This window comes from Rhinolophus hipposideros, assembly GCF_964194185.1.
Source record: "Rhinolophus hipposideros genome assembly, chromosome: 7".
Classification (NCBI taxonomy): domain Eukaryota; kingdom Metazoa; phylum Chordata; class Mammalia; order Chiroptera; family Rhinolophidae; genus Rhinolophus; species Rhinolophus hipposideros.
Window position 1 is genome coordinate 15,495,382 of NC_138053.1, and position 18,293 is coordinate 15,513,674.

The following is an 18,293-nucleotide window of genomic DNA, read 5'->3' on the forward strand; positions in this document are numbered from 1 at the left end:
TTACAGTAATTACCGTATTGACGCTACTTGTTTTTGATGCGTACACATGTGAGGTGCCCCGCCAGGACAATTGAGAGATTTTAGAGTTCAGACTTCAGTTATTATTATTTTTTTTTGTGATTTGATTTTTAAGCAGGGCCGACACTGGGACCTCCACGGAGTTAGCCTTTTTAAAAAAAATCTCTATTGACATATTTCCCAGGTTGCGTCTGGGGCACAAAGCAGAGAATTAACTAAGCTCCCTCCTTTTAGGGGAACTTCAGGAAGCGTGTACTGCAGCAGTGCGCCTGCGCAGCTGGTTCCCATCAACTCGCCCGCCTTCCCCCGTCCGGCCAGTAGGGGGCGCTGTGAGGTAATGGCCTAGTCTTCGCCCTAAGGTTCTGGAAGGAAGCGTGAAAGGGCAGGAGGCAAAGCAGGCGGAGGGGCGTTCTATCCTCCACCGCCCTGGTCTCTATCACCCTTTGTCCTCCAGTCTTCCCAGGCCGCTGGGCCTGCGGGCCTGGTTGCTAGGCGGAAGCGGGGCGCGGCGGCGGCCGCTGCGGCTGCCCGGGCGGGCGTTTGAAAAGCAGCTGCGCCGGCGGCAAAAGGTCCTCAGGCGGCGGGCGCGCCGGTACCTGCAGACGGGCTGGGCCGGGGGGCGGGCGGCTTTTTCCTTGAGTCCCGGCTGGGTTAGGAGCTGGGCTGGCGGCCCGCGCCAGGGGAGCCGGGCGCGCTGCAGGAGGCGGCGGGACCGGGCCGCAGCGCGGGGTCCGCACGTCGGGAGCCGGGATCGGCCGGTGGGCGCCCCGCCGCCAGCCCCGCCGGACGTCACGGGCTCCCCGAAAATCACCCGGGCCCCTCTCCCCCCCCTCCCCCCCAGCAGACCCCGCCTGCGGGCCGCAGACCGCGACCATGGTCTCCAAGTCCGACCAGCTGCTCGTCGTCGTGTCCATCCTGGAAGGTGAGCGGCCCGGGACTTGCTTCTGCAGCTGCCGCTGCTTCCTGGATTATAAGCGGGGCGTGGGAACGCGGCTCGGTGCACCTGAAGACCCTTGTCATCGTTGCTGTTTAGGTCCCCAAAGGCTTGTGCCAAGTGGTACGGAGTGAGGTCTGTTAGGCAATTGATTTAAAACGCTCTCAAGGGAGTCTGCGAGCTATTAAGGTTAGGTGATATTTAGCGGGAGTAGCTTTAGCCCCAGAGAGTGGAGAGAAAACGATTTCCAGCAGAAGCAGCATGTCGATGGCTTTCATAGGTGAGTTGAACGCGTGCCTGCAAAGCACGTTCTGCTCGGCGACCTCCCGGTCAGCCCTGGGCAAGAATTTCCCTTTGGCTCGTATACACGCTTCCTGCAGTTTCAGAGCATTGGGGAGGCCGTTGCCTTTCCAAGTCTTGGGGGGGGACTTACAGGACCCCGGGTGTCAAGAGGGTCTGGGGTTGTACCTGCCTCGAAGTTTAGTTGGTTGAAGGACGGGCGTTGGTTTATTGGAGACTCACTGAGTATCAGGCGCTGTGCTGGGAGGGTAAGAATAAAACAGTCCTGCCTGGTTCTAAAAGCTACGGGTGGAGCAGGGACAGTGTGGCAACAAATCACTCATGAAGGGAAGGAAGAAGGCATGACCACCTGTACCTCTGTGTAGGGAAGGTTTCCCAGAGGAGGTGACATTTATTTGGGTCCTAACGATTGGTTAGGAATTTGTCAGGCGGAAAAAAGGGAGAGGGTTCCGGGCAAAGGGGGGGCCCAAAGGGCACCTAAGGTATGGAAAAGCGAGGCATGTTCTGGGATGCTGAAATTCAGTGTGGTGGGAGAGCAGATTGCAGGAAGTGGAGGCTATAGGAGTTAATAGGTAAACTGAGGATAGGTTATGAATAACATGCAAAAAGGAATCATGTTGAGTGGGCCAGAGGCATGACTGGGTTTTTGTTTTGTTTTTACATGGGAGGTATTTTGTGGAGATCTGACACTTTTTGGGAGTTGAGAGGGAAGTAAACATTGCAAACCTACTGTTTGAGTTTTGGAACAGAAGAATGACCAGAAGCCATAAAGAGTTGGGGCAGTTTTAACTGTTAGGATACTGATTATTTAAAGACCTAGGACTGAAATCCCATTGTAATTTTGCTAACAAAAGCTTTTGGACTTAGAACTGTGCCCGATGCTATGAAGAAATGGAAATATGAGGCACTCTCTTTCCCTTCAAGGATGTTGGGTTTTGTCAACTTGGGAAGATCAGGTTAATGTGCAGGACACACTATGTTGCAATATAATGTTAAAAACATGTGAAAGCGCTGTAAACATAGGTTTTGGGGTTGAGTGGGGTTGATGGCTCAGGTGCCTTAAATGGTAAGCAAGCTTTATATAGGTGAGGTTAGAAGAAAGTTATTCCAGCCGATTGGACAACCCAGGACGGTGTGGGCCTGAGCAGGGTGGGTGGAACACTGCAGAGGTAGCAAGATGACCAGGGCAGAGGAAAGTGAATATATAGGAATATCGTGTTGAGAAATAAACTTGTATAACTATAGAGTAAATAGGCCTTGGAGGATCTTGAAAGCCAAATAGTTTAATGTTGTTAATAATAGGGAGGCTGCATACATTCCTAAGTAGGAGAAAGTGTTTTGCAAGTATAATTTAGTAGTATCAGTGTGCAGAGAATAGAACCTGAAATCAGGGATGTCAGTTAGGTGTTGCCACAAACATCTGAAACTAGCACGCGGTCCTCCCTCCAAACTGTTCCTTGTTTTGTTTGCATTTCTATTCATCATAACCACGCTGTTGCCTCAAGCCAAGAACCTGGGAGTCTTCCTCTTCCTGGATTCCCTCTCCATCTCCCACTTCCAAATCATCACCAAGTGTTAATGATTTTATTTTTAAAATGACAGCAAGTGTTTCATATAAACTTTACATAAATGGGTTTCCATTGTGAGTGCCCTGCTTTGGGGCCCTCATTATCCATCTAATCTATTGAATAATCTTTTCAATAGTCTGTTTCATGAATGTTTTCTTCTTTTCTAGAAAACGTCTGTCCACATTACTATCTGAGGGTACACTTTCTGAAAAGCAAATCTAATTTTCTTAAAAGCATTCGATGTCCTAAAGGATAATGTCTATACATCTTAGAATAGCATACCCTTTTTGGTAGACCGCTCACCTACCTTTTCAGTCTCATCTCTCGTCCTGCCACCTATTCGTATGTTCCCAGCTCTTCGATTATATTGAACGGCTTGCAGTTTCTTGACTGCACTTCTAGAAATGCCCTTTATTCAAAAGAAAATGATTGGGTTTCTACCAGGAGCCAAATTTGGGCCATGTAGTGGATTTTAAGGATGAAAAAAACAGAGTTTCTGTTCTCCAGGTATTCCTTGTCTTTGGGACGAGGCATGCACCTGTTTACTTCACTACATAGCTTCTGTTCTCAAGCTTATTGGAGGTAATAGTAGGTTGGTGCAAAAGTCATTGCAGTTTAAAAGGTTAAAAACAATTGCAAAAACTTCAGTGACTTTTGCACCAACTTAATAGTTATGGGTATGATAGTCTGAAAAATCATAGGGTTTTTGACATATGTGAAATTCATTTGGGGAACCTAGTGATTTTTTTTTTTAGAGCAGCTGAAAATGAGGTCCACAGAGAAGCCTCTGTGACTGCTAATTGGGAGAGCCCTGTCAAATATGGCAAGTTTCCTACTAGGGAGGTTCAGTGAAAGCCTCAGGTGAAACTTACAGGTTTGCAATCAAGCTCTTTCTGACTAGCTTAATTCCTAACCAAGCTTGTACCAGGGTGAATAGCAGCAGGGATGTATTAACAGTGGTTATAACTCCCCTTGCCAAGGTTCCCCTCACCAGTACTACCATGTGTCCCCGATAATAAGACCTCGCTGGACAACCAGCTCTAATGCGTCTTTTGGAGCAAAAATTAATATAAGACCGGGTCTTATATTGCATTATGTTAGATAAGACCCGGTCTTATATTATAGTAAAATAAGACTGGGTCTGTGGGGACAGAGCCAGGAGTGCAGTTTCCAGGCTCTCAGCCTCACGTGGAAAGGTGCTGGCTCAGGTAGTAAATGGCCATCAACTGTGATTGGATGGCCATTAGCTGTGGCTAGTTGGCTGTCAGTTGTAACCAGTAAGCCATTGGCCACTAATATAACTGCCATGGCTACGCTAGTAGCAAATGGTGGCTAGCAAGAAAAATGGGGGCTAGCAAGAAGATGGTGGCTGGCAAGCGCGGATTGCAGTTAGGACGGCAGGTTGCGGACAGTGTGGCTCCTGCTTCCTGTGTCTTCACCCCAGACGCCAGCGAGAATATAGTGGTATGACTCCCCTACCTATGGCTCCGTGGGTGTTCCTTTTTGGCCTCACCAGATCCTGTGTTCTTATGTGGGGAGCAGGACCAGAGACTCCGCAGGCCGCCCCGCGTGACAAATGGCGCAGCGAGCAGGGTCTCCTGTACGACAGGGGCTTATGTTAATTTTTGTTCCAAAGGATGCATTAGAGCTGATGGTCCAGCTAGGTCTTATTTTCGGGGAAACATGGTATAAACAGGTTGGCAGTAAGATTCTTGCTGCTGCTTCCTTAGTTCTTTAGCTTCCTGTTTTCATTGTTTTAGGTTTGTTTCTTTCCATTAGACTTTCCATTCCTTGAGGGAAAGTACTATGTTTTACTCTTTGCATTCTGTCACCTGTCGTAATACCTGACTCTGAATATGCCTTCAGTCAACAAAGAAAGAACTGGGTGTCATGCAAGGCGTCCGGGGGGTCTCTAGTCCTGCTCCCCACATAAGAACACAGGATATGGTGAGGCCAAAAAGGAACACCCAGGGAGCCATAGACAGGGGAGTCAAACCACTATACTTTCGTTGGCGGCTGGGTTGGAGACACAGGAAGCAGGAGCCACACTATCCACAGCTTGCCATCCACTTCTCTGCAATCTGCAACCCGCACTCCGCCGTGCTAACTGCAATCCATGCTTGCTAGTTCAGCCACCACCTTCTTGCTAGCCCCCATTTTTCTGCTAGCGTAGCCACAGCAATTCTATTAGTGGCCAGTGACTCCCTGGTTACAACTGACAGCCAACTAACCACAGCTGATGACCATCCAATCACAGTTGATGGCCATTTACTACCCAAGTGAGCACCTTTCCACGTGAGGCCGAGAGCCTGGAAACTGCACTCCTGGCTCTGTCCCCACACTGGGTCATGCAGTACCAATGAAAAATGATGTCTAAATAGAATATTTTAATAGTACTTGGAAATATACAACATTGTCCTTAAAAATAGAATGAATGAATACATGTGTTTATTTTTCTTCAGCTAATTTGCAAAATTTTCTTAACTGTGTTAACCAGAAACCTAATATGCAGGTAAATTTGTTTTTGCTAATTTGATTATTTCCCAACTCTCCAGATGACTATGTTCTGCATTAAGCACTGTTGTGGTAATATCTAAAACTTGGTGTAATCACATTTGTAACTCTTTTTTTCAATGTTACTGAGATCATTGCTGCTCAAGGTGTGAACCAAGGACAACAGTATTGACACCACCTGTGATCTTGTTAGAAATGCAGACTCTCAAGGGCACCCTAGAGCTGCTGAACTAGTACCTACAGTCATACAGGGGCCCTAGGTGGTTAATATGCAGGGGCCCTAGGTGATTAATATGTGTAAAAAGAGTATTTTTACATTAATATTTGAAATTAGAACATTAATATTTGAGAAGCACTAATTTACAAATTATAGCTTTCAGTATAATTCGTGTTTCTTATGAATCGTGAATTTGAGTGTATACATGAACATGTGTTAGCAAGGTTGTTTGTGGATTATATGGTAAGTCAACCTCTCAACATACTGGAGGTGCCAAAAACATGTACACAAATGGACACTTTGGTCAACGTTGCTCAAGCAGTAGTTCACCATCATCAGAAGTGTCTGGATGCTGATGGTAACCACTTTGAGCACCTCATGTAATTGCAGGAGTCAAACGTGACTTGTATTCATTTTTTGTTATCGGTCTATATTGAGTATTACAATTTTAATAGGTTTTTCCTTTCTTAAAATGTGTGTACATTTTTTTGGCACCCTCTGTATGTCAGTTTTTAAAATACATCCTAAATGGTTGTATTTGATTTTTGTGTACTTCTGATTAACTTGTATAGTCTGTTACTCCAGGTCACCATTTCCCCAAACGTCCAAAGCATATGCTTATAGTAGAAGCCAAGTTTGATGGAGAACAGTTGGCTACTGATCCTGTGGACCATACCGACCAACCAGAATTTGCTACCGAGTTAGCCTGGGAAATTGACAGGAAAGCACTCCATCAACATAGGTGACTGTTATTTTCAATTTGTTATGTTCTTTTTAGGCTGTTATGAATAAATAAATTTATGTATCTCATTAGAGTATAGTGATAATAATAATATTTGTTGACTGCTTTTTAATGTGCCAGAAAATTTTGCAAGTCCTTTGCAACAATAATTCCTTTAAAAATTGGAACAAACCTATGAAGTAGGTATTATTTCCCCCATGTTACAGATGAGAAAACTGAGGCCTAAGAGGTTAAGTAACTTGCCCAAAGTCAGTCAGCTGGATAATGGTAGTACAACTCCAGAGCTTTTAGTCACTTCCCCTAGCTTTTTCCCCCGCTAATGTATGAGAGAATAGATATTCTGTCCTGGAAGTCCTATAATAATGCCTAACCAATATTAAATGGTTAGCCATTATATGCTTTGGACTTCATTGTAATTTCTATTAATTCATTTATATTTTACCTGGCTTACCAAAGGGATATAGATATATATATGCAGTATAATTATATAAGGGACTCTTTCTAATTTTCACTTGATTTTAAACATTTAAACACTTTATTAGTATATAAAGCAGACTTAAAGTAATAGCCTCTTATTTATTTCATGAACTCTGATGACCAAAAGCAGGCAAGAACACTGATGCTATCATTTTAAAAAGGATTGAAAATATATTTCCTTCTGGGAAGCACAGAATTACTTTAGTATTTGCTCTTTCTGAATGCCAAATCAAATCAAAATGCAAAGTTAAAAAAATGAGAGCAAGGAAAAATTAATTTTCTTTTATGGGTAGATCATTCCATGGATTTATCTGTAAGGGTATTAAATTCTTAGAGAATATTAGAATTTTGTATTCTTTCAAGTGGCTTCTGGAGTATATGCCTAGACAGAGCCGATCAGAGATGTTAGTGCCTGCATCGGTGGTGGTGGTGGGTACAGTTGTGTTATTGCCCAGGGGTTCCACTCTAAATTAGTAAGTTAAGAAAATAACACAGATAAATGGAATATATAAATGATGATTTTTGTGCCAAGTGCAAGTTTCGTAGTTATTCTACTAGATAAAAGTGATGGCAAAATCTAATCAGCTTACTACAAGAGCCAGTATAGGGGTTCCAGACTCAAAAGAACCCAAGCTATACCACCAGTCAAGGTCATGCTTACAGAACATTGTCATGTGTTACATTAAATTATTATTAATTTTAATAGTTTATGATTTTACGGTACTTAATTTCTTAGTTTATTTCTGTTTTTAACTACAAAAAGAGCTGTGAGCATGAATGTGTATTTGTAGTTTTGTGTGTGTGACAGTATAAGAAAAACAATTTAAAATAAATCTTAAGGGCTCATGGTAGTTTTTGACTTAGAAGAGTTCTGTATGTTACAGAAACTTGAGAAACATTGACCTAGATGACAGCCTCTTAAATGAGAGAGACAGATTTTTGACATGTTTTGTACAAGTACGTTACAGTGTACTTAGTTGATATAGCTATAAGTAGATATAATGAATAATTTTTGCCACTTGAAAAGTTTTTCAGAAAATATGGAATAGATATCTGTTATCCAACAAAATTGTAGTTGTTTTGAAAGTAGTAGGCAGCTTTTTCCAGGGTAATAGAAAGTTTACTATTACGTAAAAGCTATTTTATTTATTACATAAATTGTTCTGTTACAGGCTACAGCGTACTCCTATCAAACTCCAGTGTTTTGCCTTGGATCCTGTATCTTCAGCCAAGGAAACTATAGGTTACATTCTTCTAGACTTAAGGACTGCTCAAGAGACAAAGCAGGTACTGCCCTTTTGATGTTTGTTACTGATTATACTAGATAGTTGAATGTTTTCATTATATATCCGATTGATGGAAAGGACCTGGGGTATCACGGGATTCAGCCAATATGGAAGTTCTTATGTTTTAGTTTATGAATTGGGTATAGAAAATCCTGACCTTCTAATCATTTCTTTGACCTAGAAGTATCTTTCTCAAAGAAATTTCTCTTGAGCTCACACCTACGTCCAGGTTGCTGTAAACAAGCTTAGCACGTGCAACTCCTGGGCTTGGCTTTCAAAGGTCCTCGCCTAGTGTTCCTTGCTTCAGGGAATGGTCCCCACTCTCCTTATAGTTATACAAGCTAAAAATATAGAAGTCTTCCTTGACACCTCACTCTTCCTGCCTCCATAGCCACCCTTTCCAATTGGTATTTTCCCCTCCTGATTCATCTACTATTCTGCATTTTCCCTGCTGAACCAAAGCCACCATCATTTCTTACCTTGGCTATCATAGTAGCCTTCTAATTGGTTTCCCTGCTTCCTGCTCCTTGCGTTTGGTACATAGTAGTGAGAGTAAGTGAACTTATAGAAATGTGCTTTATGTAAATAGCAGTCTTTCCCCCCTTTCCACCTCCCCCCCCCCCCCCCCCCGCCCCGGCACCCACACACAGGAAAAGGATGGAGGGAAGGAAGGAAGGGAAGCAACTCAGGGTCCTGATTCCTGTGTTAGTGCTTTTGTTATTGAAAATGTTTATGTCATTTGGAGTATCTTCCCACCTTTTTGTACATTATTGACTTTAGACATGGCTTACTTTTAGTTTTTCTTGATATCTTTGTCACAATTTTTTTAAGGAAATGAATTTTAAAAATTAATGTCTTTTAAAGTTCTCTATTCTTGATTTGAACCATAAGTTGAATTCTGTGAAGAGTATATCTGTTACTAAGATGCTTGCGGCTGACAACAGTAGTATTTGCAAATTAGCCAGTCAGCCGGGCCCAAATTTGGAATCATTCAAAAGAAACTGAAATTTTAAAATGCTTTAAAAGAAGACTTGTTTATCCCCAATCCTTGGGTACTCATCACCGATTTGTTCCTAGGTCCCCAAAAAGGATTTCTTTTTTTTTGTGCTCCTCATGTTTCTCTTACCCAACTTCTCTGCTGCAACTTGCAAGTGTCTAGAAGACACTTCTGTTGCAGTCGCTTCGGTAAATCCTCTTAGAAGGAGGATATCTGAGAGGAATGCCTGGGCAATGGAGAGACTGCCTCTAAATACGCTTGGCATTCTTTTTTCCTTTGTCTCATCCTTTTTGACAGTTTGTCATCATATTTGTGATCAAAGTTAAGGAAAAATGTTTCAAAATTACACTAGTTTGAGGAAAACCAATTGTTCTCTTACTTAATTCTTTTCTGTTTGCCAGGAGAAATATTTGAAGTTGGCTGGTAGAATCTTTTATATTAAGAATAGTTTGATTTTCTGTAAATAAATGGAAACATAGAAAAATCCAGATTTATTTTTCTAAGCTACATAACAGAAATATATCATAAAATCTGCAAGTAATAAGAATATTTTTTTCAGGCTTATGCTTAAAATTAGAAAATAAGTATAACGACAAACAAATACATTTTGTCATAAGTATAACAAAAGGAACACAACAAGTTAGGAAGTTTTGCTTTAAAAAAAACACTTGGTTGTGAATTTTTTTAAACCTGTGGCCTAGTTAATCCTATTTTTCTTATCAAACAGAACTCGTATATAGAACAGCAGTTTTTGGTTTTGATTAGTATAAGCACCTGTTACTATGCCTTTATACAACAGTGGTCAGACTAAGAATGCTGTTTCCAGGTATCGAAATGGTGCCCTTGCTGACCAGTGGTTCCTGCAGTAATGATAAACATGGTGTTGGGCCATGAGATTTTGAAGGCTGGTTTGGGTACTAGAATTTTGGAGGTTCTGTGAGAAAGCCTTTATATTTCAATAACAGTCAAGTACATGGCTCAGAACCCCGAACTTAGATTTTGTTACTGTTTTTATAAACATGAAGCTTTTCTTTTCCTCATTGGATATAAATAGAACAAAGCAGAAATGTGGCAGGCAGAAAAGGTATAAGAGAAAAAGTGAAAAATTAGGGGTTATGGAAATGGAAAATTGGTCTTTTCTGTTTTTTTATGGGATGAAGTGAGATTGGGTACATACAGTAAAAATAGAAAAAAATGTATTGTTTTCTTCTCTTTAACACATTACTTGTTAAAGTGTAGGAATAGGAGCACAGAAGACATACTAAACTTCTACTTCAAGAGGAAATTCAGTTAGCTTCCTAAGCAGGATTAATTTCTTTTGAGGAAAATGTGGAAAAAAAATATTAAAAGAGGAGAAAGTACTGAGAAACTATAGGAAATATAGTTAGAACCTTACAGAACATTTCCCATTACTATTTATTTCCTATTATCTGTTAAGGTGTTTTGTTGTTTTATTGTCAATCTCCAGGCACCAAAATGGTACCCATTACTGAGTAATAAATACACCAAGTTCAAGTCTGAGATACAGATAAGCATTGCTTTGGAAACAGATTCAAAGGCACCAGTGGATAGTTTTAAAGCAAAGGGAGCTCCCCCTCGAGATGGAAAAGGTTTGTGCGTCATTTCTAAGGACATTCTCTGAAAAGTTGTATCTGTGGGTAGAACTTTAGGGGGGGTGGCAGGGTATTTAGGGAGATACATGCAGGAATGTAAACTGATTTTACTCCAGTGTATCAAACAAATGTGACATTGTTTCACATGCAGCACTTGTTGCTCTTAGCTTTTGTTTACAAAACTTAGAAATTGGGAAAGATTTTCTTTATTTTATACATAACAGAAGAAAGTAGAATTTTGTATCATTTTAAAAAAATTGCTATTTGGGAAAATTTCCGTACTTGTAACTCCCTTCTCTGACAGTGAGAGACCTGTCACAATTATTATTTTGACTTTCAAGCTCTGCTGACCACCTTTATTAAAGTGCATAATTATCAGATACTGTGCTAAGTGCATTACTTTTATTATTTAATTTGATCTTCTCAACACTAAAAGCTTTGCAAAAGAAGACATGGAGACTAAAATAGATCATAGTTCCCCATACAACTAGTAAATGGCAGATCTGGAATTGGAACCTGCTTCTGTGTGATGCTAGAATCTGCTCTTAGCCATTGGGCTATTTGTAGTCATTACTTCAGAAAGCTTATTTCTTCAGGTTTATATCCTGGAGGAGTCAAGAAGAATTACGTGTTTGTAGGGTACGCGTGTATACAATTTTGATAAGCCCTGACATTACCCTCCAAAAGGTTATACTAGTCCATACCTACCAACGTGGACTATGCTCACTTTCCTGCATGCGCCCTATCATGAATTTTGTCCATTTTAGTTCTGTGTAGTTTTGGTTTTTCTCCTTCATCAATTTGAAAAGCCCTGTCCATCTCCATTCTCTTCATACTGAAGCCTATTTGATTATATCAGTTCTCAGAGTTGTTTCATGGTTTTCTGTTATTCTTAGGGAAATACCCAAATGTTTTAACATGGCGTTCAAGAAGACCCCTTGTGGTATGGCCTCTGCTTATCCTTCCAGCCTCTTCTCTTTCTGTTTGTCAGTCCTCCATCTGTGATCCAGCACATCACACCTATTTCAGTCTAACCTCATGCTTTCTCTTGCTTCTGTGCCTTTGCAAATATTGTTCCTTCTCCCTAAAACACTCTTCACTCCCTCAATCTCTATTCAGTCACCTTCCTCTTTTTAGCCAAATCTTGCTTATTTTTCAGTTCCCAGTTTAGATTCACTTCCTTCAGGAAATCTGTGATGCCTTTTCTATGTGGTTTATTAAACTGAAGTTTTAAAAATGTTATTTCAAAATGTGGCTTTTATATGCAGAGAGAAAATGGTGGTTATATATAAAAAAAAATCACTGGAAATCTTAATGAAATATTAACTGTATCCATGAAAACGGCCAAGCAAATAAAAAAAACATAAGCAACTTTCCCAATTCTTATAATGGTTTATGGCAAACTGCAATGTAGTTTAATTGTGTTTTTCTCCACAAAGTACCTGCCAGCCTCTCTGGACTTGAGCCCAAGGACATCGTGGCAGTGCTGAATGAGGAGGGAGGCTACCATCAGATCGGACCAGCAGACTCTTGTACCGACTTCTTTGTTATGTCGGTGACCATAGCATTCGCCACCCAGTTGGAGCAGGTGAGACTTGCCCTCAGATTAGTGAATCACAAAGAACTAGAAAATTGAATTTTATTTTTCAAATCTGCCTTTCAGGTGTTACAACGTTTTACAAGTAGACTTTTTTTACTTTTTAAAAATAATTTAGAAAAGTGTTTCCTTTCATATCAGAAAACATTTTTGCTCTAGGAGAAGAATAAATTCTGATTATCTTGGTAATAAGAGAAGAAATGAAATCTCTCAGAATTTAGAAGAATGAACATCATAAACATAGTTTCCCATTGTACTGCAGGGCATTGTAAGGACTGGTATGAAAGGATGTTTTTTGAAGTACTGACTAATTTACCTTTTGGAGAAGTGTGCAATGTTGGGAACACTTTGTCTCAGTCATACCTTGAGAGCTGTAGGGTCTGAGATTAGATTTTACCTTTTATCTTATTTACAAACTAGCAGATTAGCCTGTTACTGTTGCTTGGATGCTGCCAGAAGATACAAGTTTCTTGGGTCAGAGACAAAGGACTGTATTACTCAACACAGCAAGCAACATGAATATCGGTGTATTTCCTTCAGTTCCTTTAACCCCATGTCCCATGGAGGTGACACAGTGGGCCCAGATGGTAGCTCTGCGTGCAGTGAGTTTGCGTCATAGCTGAGGAGCACAGAAATTGGGGAACACACCACTTTTATTGTCAGCAGTCCTGGTCTTTGTCCGGAAGGTTACCAGCTGCGGAGACAACCCTAGGAAATGGCCTGGGTAAGCGGTCAGGGACTTAGAGTCTTGATACAGTCAGCAAGCCTGTGTAGGGATGCTCAGGGCCCATGGTGGATTGCCTCTTCCCCGAAATGGCTCAACACAAAATTAGCTGTTATTCTATTGTCCTTCACAGATCAAGTCTAGTTTTCTTGCAATTATGTTGGTCTGTAGCAGCTGAACTAAATTAATATTTTCAAAAATGGAGACTATGGCTTAAAACTCTAAAATTTTTATCAGACTATTCATTTTCTTAGAGGTACAAGATTCCCACATAATCCACATTTACAAGTGAATGTGGGTTAGTGACCAGATATTTATCTGACTTGTAAGATTTATCAGGTAAATATTTTTCTTAAATATATTTAACTTGGTCACACTGAGTTCACGCCCACTACAAAAAGCACTTTTAATATATGTATTCTTTGAGCTTTACTCTTTCTCTCCTAATTGGGTACTATCATTTCCTCATTGACACTTTGTACTTTTGTCTTTCTCCCTCAATTTCCTTATTTTGTTCTTTTCATAAATCTCTGCTTGTGGATTGCCTAGCATCGCATGCCTTTGTGATTGAGGGCAAAGCCAGTGTCCACTAGCTTTTTATTAAACATATCAGAACACAACTGTATACTATCTATACAGTTATAGTATAGTATAGTATACAGTTATCTATACAGTAGATAGTATAGTAAGTCTACTGTACTTTTGCTGTGCTAATAAATACCTGCAAAGCATTTTAAATTGTCACTTCATTTTTAATATTTTCAACTCCCTACGGAGGCGTAATTGTTACTATTTACAATCCTGTGTTATTTCTGTGAACTAGGCATCTTGCCATCTACTTTGCATATGTTGCATTTAATCCTACCACAACTTTAAGGGATTATTATTTTCATTTGCAAGATGAAACCAAATTTCAGAAAGGTTTTACAGCTTGTAAATGGGCCAGGTATTTCAGGTCAGATGGTCACTTTTCACATTCTTTTGTTCCAATATTGTGCTCTCTTGCCTCTTATGGCATTTACAGTAATGGATTTGAGCTGGAATCTCATTCTCACTACTTACAAGTTTCTTTCACTTGGGCAACTTACTTAACCTGTCTGAGGCTTGAATTTTCTCACTTGTATAGTGATGATACTACCACTTTGCAGATGTGTATGAAGAATGAGATAGTATAATAACTAATGCACCTAGCATATAGTTTGTATGTGTGAAGCTATATTTGTTTGGTAAAAGCTTGTGGAACTAATTGACCTGTTGGATCCACAACTAAAACTAATACAGTTTTTGGTAATAAAGGTGACTTATTGGGACAAATCACTCAGTTTAGGTTTTTTTTTTTTTTTTTTAAGTAGATTGATGTCTGGTAAGCTGCTTGCTATCTATATTAAAAATGAAGTCACATATGTTCCTTAAAACATTAACAGAATTACCATATAACCCATCACTTTTTAACTCCTAAGTATATATCACAAGAATTGAAAACGGGTATTCAAATAAATTTCTACACAAATATTCATAATATTTGAATACCAAATTTGAATTTGGTATCATAGTATTCATGATACCAAAAAGTAGAAACAATTCAGATATCCATCAATGGGTGAATGGATAAACAAAATATATATACACACGATAGAATATTATTCAACTATAAAAGGCATCAATACCGATACTTGCTACAACATGGATGCATGTTGAAAACATGCTAAGTGAAAGAAAGAAGTGTTGTATGATTCCATTTATATAAAATATCCAGAAGGGTCAAATTCATAGAGAAAAAAATCAGATTTCTGGTTTCCGGGGATTGGAGAAAAGGGGGGAATGGGGAATGACTGCTTAATGGTTCTGCTGTTTCTGTTTGGATAATTAAAAAGTCCTGGAATGAAATAGTGGTGATGGTTGTGCAACAGTGTGAGTGTACTTAATGTTAGTGAATTGTATACTTTTTAATGGTTAAAATGGTAAATTTTCTGTTGTGTGTATTTTACAATAATTTTTACAAACAAACAAGCCTCATAGTTTTTTCATCTTTTGATACTGCTTCATAGTTCTTGTTTGCTTTTTGCACTTTTTATAGACAAGCCAAGGATTTAAAAAATTAGCCGTTTAGTTTTTCCTTTTCAAGCTAGTCAAAAGCAATGTGAGAAATCATCTATTAATAAACAAAGGAACATAGCTTTTCAGATGCAAATCAGTGAGTTAGAACATGATACTATAGAGTTATAGAATGGAGGAATGAGTTTGGAGCAGGAAGACTAGATGCTGATAATCGTGCTTCCTTCTTTTCTTAACTATTGAAAGTTAAGGGTAAAAAAAGTTTTTAATTACAGCGATGATAAAGGATTTGAAAAGAATCTCTTCTCATAGTGGGAATTACTTAGAATTAAATATACTATGAAATATATAAAGGACATCTTTATTTCTTAAAATTTTTGTTGCTTTCTGATTATGGAAGAAAGTAAAAGAAAACAAAAGTCTCTAATTAAAGTCCTCAGAAATAATCGTTAAGTGTAGTATATTTTTTCCTCAAGCATTTTCTTATTCACATAGCAACAGCTAACTGTGTGCAAGACAGAGTTGTAAAATTAAACATATATATCTCTTTTGATTCTTCCAACAAACCTAAAATAAATGGAGGCACCGTGATTAGTAATTTGTCCAAAATTTCACAGAAAGCCATTGATGGAACCAAGGTTAGAGGTTGGAGTCTTAATCCAGAATTTGTGTTCTTAACAACTGTATATACGTACTGCCTCTCAAAACATGTTTCAGCTGTACAACATAGAGATTGGGCATTTATATAATTTAAGAAGTGACCACCCCAGTAAGTCTAGTACCCATGTGACATCATACATAGTTATTATAATATTATTAACTATATTCCCTTTGCTGTACTTTATATCCAGTCACTTTTTACAACTGCCTTTTTGTGCATCTCAATTCTTTCCCCTTTATCATCCATTCCCCCCCTCCGCCCCCCGCCCAATTCCTTTCTCTCTATTTCTTGCATATCTATAATAGATTTTTGGTTTCTGGTTTCCATGTGCTTTATATATTCCAAACTATGTTTTTAGCAATCTATTTTAAGTTGGTTGCTTAAGTTCGAACACATTATGTTTTTGTCATTATTTTTTACTTCTTTTGTGTGTTTGTGTTTATTCCTTAATTTATTGTTGTAGTTACACATGGTTTTCCAACTTTTGCCTTTTAAACTTTGCACTAGCTTTGTAATTTAGTCCACTGTTTTTATTAAGTATTTGCCTTTGTCAGGGAGAATTTTTTTTCTTCCCTGTATTTTCTGATTTGTATTACTGATCTTCTCCTTCTTCTTCTTCAAGAAGTCTCTTTAACATTTCTTGTAATACTGGTGTAGTGGTTAGGAACTCTCCTTTAGCTTTTCTTGTCTGGGAAACTATATCTCTCCTTTGATTCTAAATGACAGCTTTGCTAGGTAGGGTAATCTTGATTGTAGGTCCTCACTTTTCATCACTTTGAATATTTCGTGGCATTCCCTTGTGGCCTGCAAAGTTTCTGTTAAGAAAAAAGCGAACAATCTTATGGGAGCTCCCTTATATGTGACTAACTGCTTTTCTCTTGCTGCTTTTATGATTCTTTCTTTGTCTTTAATCTTTCACTTGCTCTCTCTCTTTTTCCTTCTGATGCCTCTATGATGTGAATGTTGGTATACTTAATGTTGTTGTCCTAGAAGTCCCTTTAACTATCCTAATTTTTTAAAATTCTTTTTTCTTTTTGTTGTTTCTATTGGATGTTTTCTGCTACCTTTCTGATCACTGCTTTGTTCATCTGCTTCATCTTGTCTGCTGTTGATTCCCTCTAGTGTATTCTTGATTTCAATTATTATGTTCTTCATTTCTGACTGGTTCTTTTTAAATGATTTTTATCTCTTTGTGTAAGTTCTCACTGAGTTAATCTATTCTTCCTCTAAGTTCATTGAGCATCCTTATAACCAGTGTTTTGAACTCTGTACCTGGTAGATTGCTTGTCTGCATTTTGTTTAGTTGTTTTTCTGGGGTTTTGTCCTGTTTTTTCATTTGAGACGTGTCTTTTTGTCTTCTCATTTTAGCTGACTCCTTGTGTCTATTTCTCTATATTAGGTAGATCAGCTATGTCTTCCAGTCTTAACAGGTGGCCTTATGTCATGGGTATCCTGTGGGCCTAATGGCACAATCTCCCTGGCCACCTGAGCTGGCTGCTCTAGGGTTATCCCTTCTTTGGGTTGTGTGTGCCCTCCTGTTGTAGTGGATCCTTCATTGCAGTTGGCATGTCAGTGGGTGGGATTGAACTACATGTTGACTGGCTGTGAGGACTGGCCATGACTACAGCACACGAGTTGTTGTGGGGTGGGAAGGCTGACCCCACAGATCAAGATTCACTTTAGTAGGGTATTGGTGCCTGCCACTTCTACCCTTTGGGTATGTCATTTTTGGAGCTGGTTGGGTGGTGCTCTGGTGTGGTCTGAAGCCACCCACTGAGCTTGTTGGTTCTGGGGCCTTTTGAAAGTGTTCTGCTACAGGTAAGGTCAATCACTGCCTTTGCCCAGCCCAGGCCACCTGGTAGGAGCTACAAAGTATTTGCTGTTGGTTACCACCTCTGAAGGGCTTGAAGGCACTTGGGAGAGGCTGTGCTGTAAACTGAGGCTGGCTGCCACTAGTGCTAGACTTGGTGCTGCTTACAAGAGGTACCAGGTATGCCAAGGCTCATTGTTACTTGTTGGGGGTTTGTGTACCTTTGAGAGGTTTTAAGGAAGTCCACAGCACGAGCCAAGGCAAGCTGTTTGTGTGGGAAAGCTGCTGAAAAAAGTTTCGGGCTGGGTATGCAATTGGGTGAGGTGGGGGTCCCAGGGAATCACCAGGGTAGGGCTGATGGTGTTAGCCAGGTTAATGGAGAGCTCAGATTTGGTGCCTACCTGCGCCTGCAGGTTGTGTGGTGTGGCGGAGAGGGCTTAACAAAAGAACAGTAGCATCTGCCAACACTTCCTTCTCTGGAGAGACCTGCTCTGACTCCTGCCCCTCTAGCCCTCGCCCTGAAGCTGGTGAGTTTAATTCCTCCCTGTATGTCCCCGGAGCTTTTCATGCTGCTGCTCCAGCAGTGGAGCTCAGAGCAGGTGAATCATGTGAATCTGTGCGTGGGCCCTTTAAGTCTTGCAGCACCAAGGTCTATAGCAGTCTGTTGTCTTTCTTGAATACAGTCCTTGCTGGTTTTCCAGCCAGATGTTATGGGGACTGCTCCCTCTGGCACTGGTGCCCCGGGTTGGGGAGCCCGGTGTGGGGCTGGAACCCCTCCCT

The 18,293-nt window shown here is 40.2% G+C and overlaps 1 protein-coding gene across 15 annotated transcripts in view; it reads left to right on the forward strand.

Annotated features, from left to right (window-relative positions):
- The first annotated feature begins 390 nt into the window (after positions 1–390).
- Positions 391–18,293, forward strand: part of CEP120 (centrosomal protein 120) — a 63,599-nt gene continuing 45,696 nt past the window's right edge. For 4 of the 15 annotated variants that reach the window (XM_081054529.1, XM_081054539.1, XM_081054540.1 and 1 more), the window contains exons 1-6: positions 453–587; positions 863–940; positions 6,137–6,293; positions 7,943–8,057; positions 10,522–10,663; positions 12,106–12,254. In XM_081054529.1, coding sequence (XP_080910655.1) covers positions 892–940; positions 6,137–6,293; positions 7,943–8,057; positions 10,522–10,663; positions 12,106–12,254 — 612 coding nt within the window. In that variant the 5' untranslated portion in view covers positions 453–587; positions 863–891. Of the gene's footprint in view, positions 611–684; positions 941–1,095; positions 1,233–6,136; positions 6,294–7,942; positions 8,058–10,521; positions 10,664–12,105; positions 12,255–18,293 lie in introns of those variants that run through there. The other 11 variants (XM_081054541.1, XM_081054531.1, XM_081054536.1 and 8 more) reach the window with 10 other exon arrangements.